Source organism: Petaurus breviceps, unplaced genomic scaffold, assembly GCF_028583685.1.
Source record: "Petaurus breviceps papuanus isolate PSGF00001 unplaced genomic scaffold, PetGlider_PUasm1.0 91041, whole genome shotgun sequence".
Lineage (NCBI taxonomy): Eukaryota > Metazoa > Chordata > Mammalia > Diprotodontia > Petauridae > Petaurus > Petaurus breviceps.
In genome coordinates, this window is record NW_027187400.1 from 9,354,692 (window position 1) to 9,367,078 (window position 12,387).

General features: G+C 44.7%; 1 protein-coding gene across 1 annotated transcript; it reads right to left on the minus strand.

The window, feature by feature from the left end:
• Positions 1–585: 585 nt before the first annotated feature.
• PITHD1 (PITH domain containing 1) lies at positions 586–9,458 on the minus strand. The gene is made up of 6 exons (XM_069079249.1): positions 9,152–9,458; positions 7,804–7,847; positions 7,162–7,239; positions 3,195–3,299; positions 2,102–2,210; positions 586–1,498 (listed from the first exon to the last, which is right to left on the minus strand). Exons 1-6 carry the CDS (start codon positions 9,350–9,352, stop codon positions 1,397–1,399), a joined length of 639 nt encoding a protein of 212 aa, XP_068935350.1. The 5' UTR covers positions 9,353–9,458; the 3' UTR covers positions 586–1,396.
• Between the last annotated feature and the right edge of the window lie 2,929 nt (positions 9,459–12,387).

The following is a 12,387-nucleotide window of genomic DNA, read 5'->3' on the forward strand; positions in this document are numbered from 1 at the left end:
AAAGACATCCAACTCTTCAGATGTGCACAGACCTTATTTCCACGCAAGTAGACAGTTTCTTTGTGGCTTCAAGAAATGAGGAAAAACATCCAAGTTCAATACCTTTAGACAGTTGGCTGTCAGTGTCTGAACCAAGGAATTAAAGTTACTGTCATCCTCCATGATGCAAGAGTAGAACTTTTCAAAGTCCTTAGTTCGGAGTCAGCATTTTGTGTAGTGGGAAGACTCAGTGTTAAAGTGAAGATTCTGACTCTGCTACTGCACAAGTCAGTGTTGCACAAGGAAATACCCCTATGGATAAAAATCGCTGGATTTGCAAAGGACCTGCTTTTGAATTTTGGCTCTGCTTTTAATACTTGTGGATCTCGGGCAAGTCATTTTAAACTCTGGGCTACAGTTTTTTCATACATAAGATGAAAAAGTTGGACTAGGTCATTTCTAAGGTCATTTTGAAGTTCTAATTCCTATGTGCTCAATGACCTTTTTTCACAGGGCTTTTTGAGGAAAATGATTTATGAACCATAAAGTATTCTGTGAATGGGAGATAACTATTAATATCAATGAAAAAAACACAAAAAACAAATGTTACATCTGATGTGGATTTATTAGGAAGCTTCTTAGTCACAGGGAATAGAAAGCTGTGCATAGAAGAGCTCAAAAATTTCTGATTTCTAAGAAGCATTAAGCATCATGCCATAAACAATGCTTTTCCTAAGTCCTAATGTCACCACCAAGATGGCCATACCCAAGTGAACAATTCCAGCACACGATGCCCCTCGGGTTGGTTACCAAAGGCAGGAAGAAAGGGTGCAAAGCTGTAAATGTGATCAAGAGATTAGCTTTATAGCTACAATCCCAGGAAACTTCCAAGAGGGGGTAGCAGCTACCTGGTAGACCTGAGTAGCTTAGCCACAACAAACACAAAATATTCACACAAACAGAAGGGAGCAAGCAAGGAGAAGTGTTTCAAGATGGAGATCTTACTGGCAAATGCCATGAACAAAATTTCAAGATCTTGGAATGCTACAGGCAACCCAGTAGTGGTAATCACTGATTTTTAAAAAGGTCACACGAAAGTCCTGCCACAAAGGGATAAAAACACTTAAAAGAGTCCACAGCCACATCCAAATTGGGAAAATGAGGGCTATCCATGACTTCCAGATTTCCAACAGGCTCAAGACCCAATTTTCTACAGTGCCCAAAGTGCCCAAATGTCCTCAACAATCCAGTGGCCCTTGCCAATGGTTTGGTGTCCTCAGTTTTCAAGCCCCCAGCAACAAAGTTCTGGGGGAAGCTGCAATAGCCATATCTCTCTCAAGCCCCATCTTTTTCCTTCCAAAAAGGTTGTCTAACATCATCTTTGACACACAAGTTTCTGTGGGAGCCCAGCTTGCCTTTAAGAAATGAAGTGTGTCTGTGGGGTGACCTGCTGGACCTTGTGATCTGCTGGATTAGCTGATGCTTCATAATTGCAGATAGTCACCTCGTGTCGACGCATCTTAAGGAAAGGCAAGAAAAGGTGAATTAGCCAATTGTCCATTTAAAACACTGCTCCCCAAACTACAAACTTGGAATTTTCCTCAATCTTTTTTTGGGGTAAATTGTTTAAAGCCATGCGGTATCCTTCACCCTCTGCCTTAGAGTGACAACCTGAAAATCCCTTCATGTTCATTATTAGATTTTTCACCTGTTACTGTAGGAAAAAAACCTGACAAAACTATTGAAGGTAATGGGGTGTGGTTGATAGAGCCTTGGTGACCTCTGTGTCCAGCTCTACCTCTCAACAACCTGGTGACCTTCAGCATATGGCTTCTCTAGGCCTCAGCTGGAACAGATGTTCTCTGTGATTGTTATGTCATTTTACACTCTAAACTGTTAGAAGGCTCTTTTCAGCTACAAAAACCACAGCAGAAAGCACACCCCCACAACAATTAAAATTAAGTAGGGCATATTAAACTAAGGTAGATTTTCCACGAAGAACCCCTGAAGAAATAAGGATGGCATGGAAGAGTTTATTTTACTTACTTTCCTTCCTTTTATTAGATTCCCCCACTGTGATTGATAAGGATCTTATGCCACTTCTCTGCCTTCTATTTCTTACCTCGGTCCATTCTCCTCTCAGTCCAATATAAAACACCTTTGTGGTGTCAGCGCCGAAGTTTTTTGAAATATGAATAGAGAGATGATAGACATTTGAAAAACGAGAAATTCTATAAGAATGGAAGCAGAAAGGAAAAATAGATTGTCAGAACCCCCATTTATCAATCCCATTTCAGAAATATCCAATTTCTGTTTGAAATCATAAGCCAAATGTCAGGAAAACCCTGAACTTTCATTTTTAGCTTATCTCCTATGTACTGACACGTCAAAATTGCTATGTTGCTAAGTACTTTAGACAGGGAAGAGGAAAGAATATTTTAGAAACAACATTTACAACATTAAGAGTAGCTGTTGGCACAATGGATAGAGAACACTGGGCATGAAGTCAGAAAGTCCTAACTTCACAGAAAGCCCCAGACACTTCCTAGTTAATGTGACCCTGGGCAAGCCACTAATCTCAGTCTAACAGTTTCCTCATTTGTAATATGGGGACAATAATTTCACTTCCCTCCCAGGGTTACTATGAGAATCAAATGAGATAATAATTATAAAGTACCTAGCAGTGCCCAGCACATAAGAAGTGCTCTCTAAGTGTTGGTTATTATGATTATACCGCCAAATAAGACAGGTAATTCTAAAGCAAGCTTAACTCAAGCCCTTGGAAAGGTGTAGCAATAGAGCGACATGGTGAGATATAAATTTGGAATCAAAAACCCCAGCTCTGCTCCTTCTGCATGGTCCATCTGCTTCTCTGGGCCTCGATGACTCTAAAGTCCCTTTTAGTTCCAAGTCTTATGAGTCTACGAGGAGCCTGTGCTCCCAGCTTTCTCCCCCACAAAACCAACTTTTCCTACAGCTCTCCCAGAATGGCACTTTTCATGCCCAGGAATTAACAAGTCTTTGGCTTCCACCAACAAACCAGAAGGGTAAAAAAAATCAATCCAATCAATGTAACCTCTGCCGCAGTTTTTTAATCACTGCCTACATTAAGAAAGAAGACTGGCCAAAAACAAAATCTTGGCTGCCAATAACCGATCAAGTGTTTGTCCCTCAGGAGATGATGCTTTCAAAGGGAGAAGGGACTCAGGGCTTACTTTGTAGCATATTCTAATTCTCCAGTGAGGTCTCGATTTAGACTAAAAGTCTGATCAGGTTCTCGGTCTGTATCATCAAAAGACATTTGTGGAATGTTTTTGAACCTAAAGAGAGAAAAGGAAGAAATTCATGTGACATGTTATACCCAATTTATCTATATTTCCGAAATGCTCTATCCCACTGAATCCTGAATTCCTCTCAAAAGGAAATCTTCAGGGATGAGGGTTTTGTTTTTAAAGATAAAATAAAGAAGAAAAATGGACTTTAATAATACTTCAAAAGGAACTGCCAAGAAAAAATTTTTTGTTGTCAGCAATTTCCCAACATCCTAATCTTAATATAAGCAAGGAACAAAAGGAGCGAAATCATAAAAGGAAATTTAACGACAGTTTCAAGAACAGCACATGGGATAAATCATTCCTTTTTTATTCATTATTATGAATGTAAAATGTGCTCAATAAGGAACAAGCATTTTTTAAAATGCCAAGTATGAAGTTGCCAACATGATATGTGGTGTATTTGACTTGGCATGATCACATAAGAGATGGTGGAAAATAAAGAGAACATGTAGAAAAACAGTCGACACCAAATTCAGAGAAATCTGTCAATACTGTGAGTTTACTCATTAGGAGAAAGATCACCTTCCAGGGAGAATCATGTTAAGGGAAAGTTTTACCAATATGCTTAAGGAACTCAAAATTCAAATGTCTGGGTCCAAAAAAACCATCCAGCATGTCAATATACCCTTCAATTCTGATAAAGATGATTTAGAGTTCTGCAATGAAGAAGAGGTGTCAGCCAAAGGGCTGTTTTAAGTATGCATGCTAAATGTTGGTCAAGATAAGAAAAGATAATCTGCACAAGAGCAATTGTCAATAACTTTACTAACTTGACCAAGAGATCTTAAGGACCTGGCCTTGGGAAATGACCCTTGTCTAAGAATCAGTTTTTCCTTCTCTCCCCATTATGAAAACTCTACCAGCAAACTGCAATCGAGCATCTCTAGGGTAGTACACTAAAATATACACATACTTTAGCAAATAATGCCAGAACACTTTAAAACAGAAGCAAACACATAAGGGGTTTGTTGTGCAATTCTTAAGCTTTTGTCTTACCCATTTTCCATGCAAACAAATATTCAAATAATCTGTCTCAAATGGACCACATACTCTTAAAAGAGGTGCTGACAGTCCAACTTCAAATTCACACTTCCAAGCCAGTGGCTCCCCCAGCCCCTCATTTTCCAAGAGTAATTCAGAATTCCTTTGTGCTGTTTTACCACCAGATCAATTCTGCCCTTCTGATTTAACACTGCCATAAGGATGATCAATGCCAAGTAGTAGGGCCTTAACAAACAATAGTATAAATAAATGATCACACTTCTATATACAGTTATGTCTTTTCAAAACTCATATTGTGATACTCAAGACATGCTACAATTGTAAAAACATTTCCTGCCCAAACGTCATTCCTGAAATGTCATATTTCAACATTTCATATAGATTCATCACCTCTGCAAATATATCACTGTATCTCCCATTCCTCCTAACCTTCCCACCCAGAAGTGTTATTTGTCAGTGTCTTTCCATGCAACCTCCTTTTAGAACCTATCCAATGCAATAGAGGCTTCCTTCTAGTTCTTTTTTCATGGGTACTGGGGCAGAACTTCCTGTTCTTTCCTCACTTGCTACAAATGGCCCACCAATCAAATTCAAGGCATGAAATCTGTCATATATTTAGCAATTCGTCATTCAAAGGTCTTATTAAAGTTTGGTAAAAAGATATCCAGATAAAAAAGAATAATATCTAATATTACTATATAAATGGAGGTATTTCTCTGAAGTATCCATTAACTAGGCTAAGATTAGGATCCCTTCAAATGGGTCACTTTTTTGACTCTAAAAACCATCAAGAAAATAAACTGAAGTTTTATTACAACATCTAAAATATCTGTATTTCTAGATGATCTGGGAAGTCTAGCCAGGTAGGAGGTGTTTCAAGAAAGACAAGTAATCCCACCAAAAAAAATATTTTATAGAGCTAGAAAAAAATAACAAAATTCATCTGGAAGAACAAAATGTCCAGAATATCAAGGGAATTGATGAAAAGAGAAGCTAGGGAAGGTGGCCTAGCCATATCAGATCTTAAATTGTATTATAAAGCAGCAATCATTAAAACTACTTGGTACTGGTTAAGAAACAGAGGGGTAGATCTAGACAAACCCAAAGATTCCAGCTTCTGTGATAAGAACTCACTATCTGACAAAAATTGCTAGGAAAACTGGAAAATAGTATAGCAGGAACTAGGCATAGACCAATATCTTATAACCTATACCAAAATAAAGTCTAAACAGGTTCACAATTTAGATATAAAGACATAATATAAGGAATCTGGGAGACCAAGGAATAGTTTACCTGTCAGATTTATGGAGAAGGGAACAATTTATGACCAAACAAGAAACAGAGAACATTATGAAATACAAAATGGATAATTTTGATTACATTACATTGAAAAGTTTTTGTACAAACAAAACCAATGCAACCAAGATTAGGACGGAAGCAGAAAACTAGGAAAGAATTTTTACAACCAGTATCTCTGATAAAGGCCTCATTTCTAAAATACAGAGAACTGAGTCAAATTTATAAGAATACAAGTCATTCCCCCAATTGATAAATGGTCAAAGGATGTGAATAGGCAGTTTTCAGAGGTGCACACCCTTTGACCCAGCAGTACCATTTCTAGGGCTGTATCCCAAAGAGATCATACAAATGGGAAAAGGATCCACATGTACAAAAATATTTATAGCAGCTCTTCTTGTGGTGGCGAAGAATTGGAAATTGAGAGGATGCCCATCAGCTGGGGAATGGCTGAATAAGTTGTAATGTATGAATGTAATGGAAAATTATTGTGCTATAAGAAATGATGAGCAGGCAGACCGGAAAAACCTGGAAAGGCTTATATGAATTGAGGGTGAATGAAAGGAAAAGAACCAGGAGAACACTGTACACAGTTACAGCCACACTGTGCAATGACTAACTTTGATAGACTGGGCTCTTCTCAGCAATGCAAGGTTCTAAGACAACTCCAAAAGGCTCAAGAAGGAAAATACTATCCACATCCAGAGAAAGAATTATAGAGTCTGAATGCATACGATTTGCTCTTTCTTTGTTGTTTTATTTCTTCATTCTCATGGTTCATTCCATTGGTAATAATTCTTCTTTATAACATGATTACTGTGAAAACATGTTTAATATGAATGTATATGTAGAGCCTATATCAGACTGAACGCTGTCTTGATGAGGGGGAAAGGGAGGGAGGGGGAGAAAATTTAAAATTCAAAAGCTTAAGGAAGTGAATGTTGTAAACTATAAACAAATAAATAGACTGGAGGAAAAAAAAGACCAGTAATCAAACAAAAAAATTATTATTTAGATGAAATGAACTTATATTGTGTGGCTCCAGAGTAAAAAGTAAGATTGTGGGTAAAATATATAGGTTTCAGCTCAATTTTAAAGAAGCTCCTTCCTAATGATGAGCACTACAATAATGAAATGGGCAACCCTAGGGATAATGAACTCCCCTTCTCTGCAGCTACTGATGCACCTAAAGATATACACTGTAGCTAAAGATGAGCACTTGTTGAGAACGGAGCTCCAGGGCCACTGGGATCGCTTCCAAGGAGAACATCCCAAGTTTTCTGCACTTAAAGGAGCTCTGTTATCTGACAAAGACAGCAATTCAGATAGATGACAAAAAGTCTACTGCCTTGCCGAACCAAACACATAAAACTAACCCAAAAGTAATTAACTGCTCCTCCAAAGTGTTATGTGCTGTTTAACCCTGGAGAAGATCAAATGTGGGATTCTGCAGTAAGTTATTACTGAGCAATAGTGGAACTAGTGACTAAAGAGAAACACAAATAAAGAGAAGACATTTTTGTGGGGGCCTGAGGTCCTCACTACTTACAGTCTCATCTCTGAAGGATGCGAGTCATCGTCCTCTCCCATAATAATGATTCCTTTCAGTTTAACATTACCCGTAAACCTGCCCAAACACAAAAGACAAGCTGAGAGTCAGAAAGCTGGAGGGACATCTTAGGTCAGCTACTTACTATCTATATGACTTTGTTCATCACTTCTCCTCTCTGGGCCTTAGTTCTCTCCTTTGTAAAATGAGAGGGTTGGACTAGATGGTCTCTAAGGATCCTTCTACATTTGAGGATTCTAAAAACATTCACTTGAACTTTACCTCCTTCACAGTGAAAGGATACTTTCTAACAGAACAGTGCCACAGAATGAACACCGGATTTGGAGTCAGAAAATTTAGGTATGGGTTTTTTTAACTGTCTAGGTCTAAATTCCCCCAAACTTTAAAATGGGGATAAATAATACTTCTATTACCCTACCTCACAGGTAGGTGTGACAACTGAATGAAGATACAACACTTTATAAGTGTGAATTATTTTCATCTCCAAGGAAAGCAATCATCCTCCCCACCCTCTTTCCAAAACAGATGTTATACTGAGCAAAGAAGCCACCTGGCAAGCTGACTGTACCTGGTGCTTATTAAGTTGAGGAAGCCTAAGGTGCCTATTAGAAGGGTACTCACGGAATATTAAACAGCAACTCTTCATCAGCATCACTTTCTACAAACTGGGAAAAAACAACAACCCACAGATCATTAACACCCCTGGGTGTTCAGTTCTCTTCTGAAAGTCAAGTCTAATGCACAGTTTCTAGCTTGCACATGCTTTACTGTGTGTATCTGTAGGCCCCAGCCACAATGTGCAGTTTGTTTCTGTATGCCTCAGTCTGAAGAGTCATGGTCTAGACTTCACTAGTGTTATATCTAAGGGGTTCCAGATTAAATCTAGAGCTCCACTCTGGCTTTCCAGTTCTGTTGGGCCTGATACTTCAGCTGTTAGGAAAATCAGAAATTATAATGAACCATAAAGTCAAAGTGAAGGATGCTGCTTTGGGAACCACACCATGCACATGAGAAGAACTGAGCTGGAGTACAGGAGCCCAGAGATACAGGTATGTTATCACTAGCCAAGTGACGGGGAGCATATCATTTCTCCTACAGGACCTTCCAGTTTTTCCATTTGTAAAATGAGCATAAACCTCCAGGAACTGCACCACACTTCCTCTTTTAGGATATTATGAATAGAGTAGATATAAAACGTGGAAGCCACGATAATATAATGGAAAGAAACCGTGAACTTGTTATCAGAAGCCCCCGTCATGAGGATTGCACTGGTATTTTATATCAACACTGAAATCAGGCCACTGGTATCCCCAGTCTGCAAAATGGGGCGATAAACCTTTGACTACCCATCTAACAGAGCTGCAGTGAGGGACCAGGAGAGATTTCGAGGACATTTTCCATAAGCCCAGGAAGGCCCGAGGATGGTGGGTGGTGCCTGTTAGGATGTCTGAGGGCCCCAGCCCGGCCTAGAGGAAGGAGTACTGGACTATGGAGAGTCCCTAACCGTGACCCTGAGCAAAGCCTCTCCCCCGGCTTCCTTGCTTTTTTCCAAAGGCAAGGGAGGGGCTAGATGAGAGGAGTCCTCCATTCCCTTCCTGGCCTGGCATTCCGCTAACCCACCGGCATTTCTTGCACAGTCGGTCCCTCCTTCCGAGCCCGGTCCCCCTCCAAGCACATAACCACACCCAGGCCGCTGTTATCAGCCGCTGACGGGGGGGGGCTGGACCGGGGCACCTCAGAGCTCCCCTGGAAGGGCTCCAAGGTGCACGGGCCTAGGATGGGCGGGGGCGGCTGGGGGGGGGGGGGGGCCTGGCGGGGTCCTGGGCCTGCGCACCCGCCCTGCCCCTCTCCTTTCCACGCCAGCACCCCACCCTCCTCGCCCGCCAGACCCTCGAGGCCCCGCCCCCAGCAGCCCCCCGCTCCCCCTCTCCAGGGTCGGGGGTGGCCGCAGGCCTTGCTCGGGCCCCACCTTGGTGCGGTCGGCCCGTTCCTCCCACGGCTTGAAGACGCCGCGGCCGCTGCCCTCGCGGCTCTCGTTGAGGCACTGCAGGCGCTCCAGGTCGATGCGCAGGTAGAGGCCGTAGGCCAGGCCGCGCTGCTCCGGCGGCTCCTCGTGTTCCGCGGCGCAGCGGCAGCAGCCGCCCCCGCCGTGGCTGTGCCCGTGCGACATGACGCCAGTCCAGGCCCCTCTGCGGCCCCTGCTTCGGCCCAGTTACACACCCACTCCACCGAACAGTGAGGCCGCCGCGCCGCGCGCACCTGTCGTAAAGCACGCCCTGGCCACGCCCCCGCTCCGCCTCTTCCATGTGCGCAGGTCCGGCGGACCTCCCAGTCGGCTCCGCAGAGCCAAGCCAAGCCCTGCCCTTCTGTCTTATAGTGCGCTGCTCCGCTCTCCTCCCTCCTTCCAGTGGCGCATGCTCAGCATCCCCTCCCGACCGGAGCTTTGAGCTCCTGCGATTGCTCGAATCTGAAAAGACCCCGGGACTCCGCCCTTCAGGAGGAAAGCGCATGCGCAGCGATCTCGGTTCCTTCCTTTTGTGGGGAGGGGTCCATGTTTCCCCAGCCGCCATCCCGAGACTGCCATTTCGACAAACGGGTAAACTGAGGTCCGGGAGTCGTTGCAGCGACCTTCGTGAGAGCAGATGGCCCAATTACCGCTGACGTTTCCCGAGCGCTCCCGTGGCTGGGGCGCGCCGTGCGCCCGCTCCCGATCCCCCTGCTAGGGCAAGGACTGTTAAACCCATTTCATGTAGGAGAATGAAGCTCTTTGGGAGCGATAACCCTTTGCACTCATTTCACCGCCCGGCCTCCCCAAGACCCTCTCCACTCCCCTCCCCTGCCTCCTAAGGCTGCACGGCGCCCGGGCTCGTGGCCAGGCGTGGGCTCTGCACATGGGGCCCGAACTTGTCCCTCCGATCCGCTGGTGCCACCTCTCCAGTGCGGTCGTTTTTCTATGCATTGAAAACATTCTTCTGAGAAAGGCCCCGCAGCTTGCGCAGACACTGCGGGAGGAGTCCATGCCCCTGCCCAAAAACAGGTTAAGAGGCCTTGGTCTAAGATTGAGGAAGCTCGGGCCTCCCCCCAGATGGCCCCCGGAAGGGGCAGGGGAAGGGAGGCAGCGCAGATCTACAGCAGCAAGCATTTATTAAGCGCTTACAGTGTGCCTGGCACTGCGGGAATAGGCCGTGCCTGCCCTCGGGAAGCTTCCCCAGGGGAGGACGAGGACCCAAGAGGGAGCCAGAATTGGGGGAGGGGCCGGCGGCGCTCTAGGTGTTATTTTCCCATTTCACAGATAGAGAAACTAAAGTTTTGGAGAAAGAGGCGAATTAAGGGGAGCAATAGTATCCATAATTAACATTTGATACTAAGGTTTGATTTCCAAACCATGGCCTAGGGGGGCCCTATCTCGGTTCAAACACTTCCCTGGCCAAGTCCCTGAGCCTCAGTGTCCTCCTCTGTCAGATCAGCATAATATCCCATTGGCTTGCTTTCAGAGCAGGCCTCTTATCTCCATCGTCTGGTTTGGTCCGGGGATCCCTGTTGTACAGATGAAGACTGAGGCCCAGCCTCCCTGGACCCCCATGGGAGGCCGCCTGGGCCAGCCGGACTTCTGGCCTTTTCCGGGTCCTCCTGCTTGCTTAGGCAGCTCTTTGGTCTTGCCTGGCAATGTATTCCCGGGTGGAGCACAGTGCCTGGATCGTAGGAAGGACTTAGAAATACTTCTTACAAAATCATGGTGCAAGGATCGGTTCAGGATTTGACGCTACAAGCAGTAGAGTGACTTGCTAAGGGTCACAGATCCAGAGCTTGGAGCCTGGTCCCCCAGCTCCGGGTGCAGTGCCGTGAGGCCAGGGCCGAGAGAGAGCCCGGCAGGGAGGAGCCTGGTATGTGGAGTGAGATAGCAGGACTGAGGTTATCTCCAGGGCCCAGACTGCTGATCTGGGCTCTGCTGAGGCCTGGGTGGTGAAGAGGTTCCTTCCGGCCTCTGCAAGCTGCCTGTTAACCCAGCAGGAGCTTCAAGGAGCTCCACACTCTGCCTTACATCCAGGCTTTTACTGGCTCACTGCCTGATCCTCCAGGGGTGGGCAGCCTGTGGCCTCATGGCCACATGTGGCCTTCTAGGTCCTCAAGTGCATCCCTTCAACTGAGTCCAAGCTTTACAGAACAAATCCTATTATTAAGGGACTTGTTCTGTGAAGTTTGGATTCAGTCAGAGGGCCACACCCAAGGACCTAGAGGGCCATGTGTGGCCTCCAGATCACAGGTTCCCCACCCCTGTAGCCCATTTCCTTACTCTCTGTTGGTCACAGTTTCCCCATATATAAAATGGCAAGTTTGGACTTTGTCTCTAAGGACCTTCCCAGCTCTGACCTCCTGTATTCTAAGGCCCCTCTTAGCTCAGACATTCTGTGTTCTAAGGACGTCTCCCAGCTCTGACATTCTGGGTTCTAAGGGCCCTCCCAGCTCTGACATTCTGGGTTCTAAGGGCCCTCCCAGCTCTGACATTCTGGGTTCTAAGGCCCTCCCAGCTCTGACATTCTCTGTTCTAAGGGCCCTCCCCCAATTCTGACCCTCTAACAAGTCTTGTGATCATGCAACCAAACAAGAGTGTTGTAAGGACAGCACTTTGTAAATTGCCAGGTGCTCCAGAAATGCTAAGTCTGTAAAATGGGGGTAATAACAGCTTCCATTTTCTGGGGTCATTGAGAGGAGCAGATGAGATAACATATGTTAAGCATTTACAAACTTGGATTTATTCTCTAAAAGCATTTAGCCATCATTTTAGCTGGCTGCTGTTGCCATGAGCCTGATCTTCAGGTTTGAAGAAGTGGGTCCAGGTGGTTTGGGGGAAGGGCCCCATTTAGAAACAAACTGCCAGATTAGTATGAGGCTGCCCTGGTCAGCTATGGAATAGAAGATTCCTCTCTAAAAGCAGGGGAGAGATCTCTGGCCTGGGGAATACAAAGGTGAATCAGGCAGGGGCAAACTGGCCCGGCCTCGATAAGCTGTCCCACCTTGCTGGGAGTTCCTCAGCTCCCTGGACCAGCTCTTTCTTTCTCTCGAACATCTTTTCCCCCCATTCCTATTTTCTAGCAACGAATGAGGATGGATGAGAAGATGATGGAGTTTAGTTGAGTCCCAGGATTCCTGTATCAATTTGGGTTCGGGTAATAAAACCTTTCCCTCACTTCTGGTCTCTTTAAA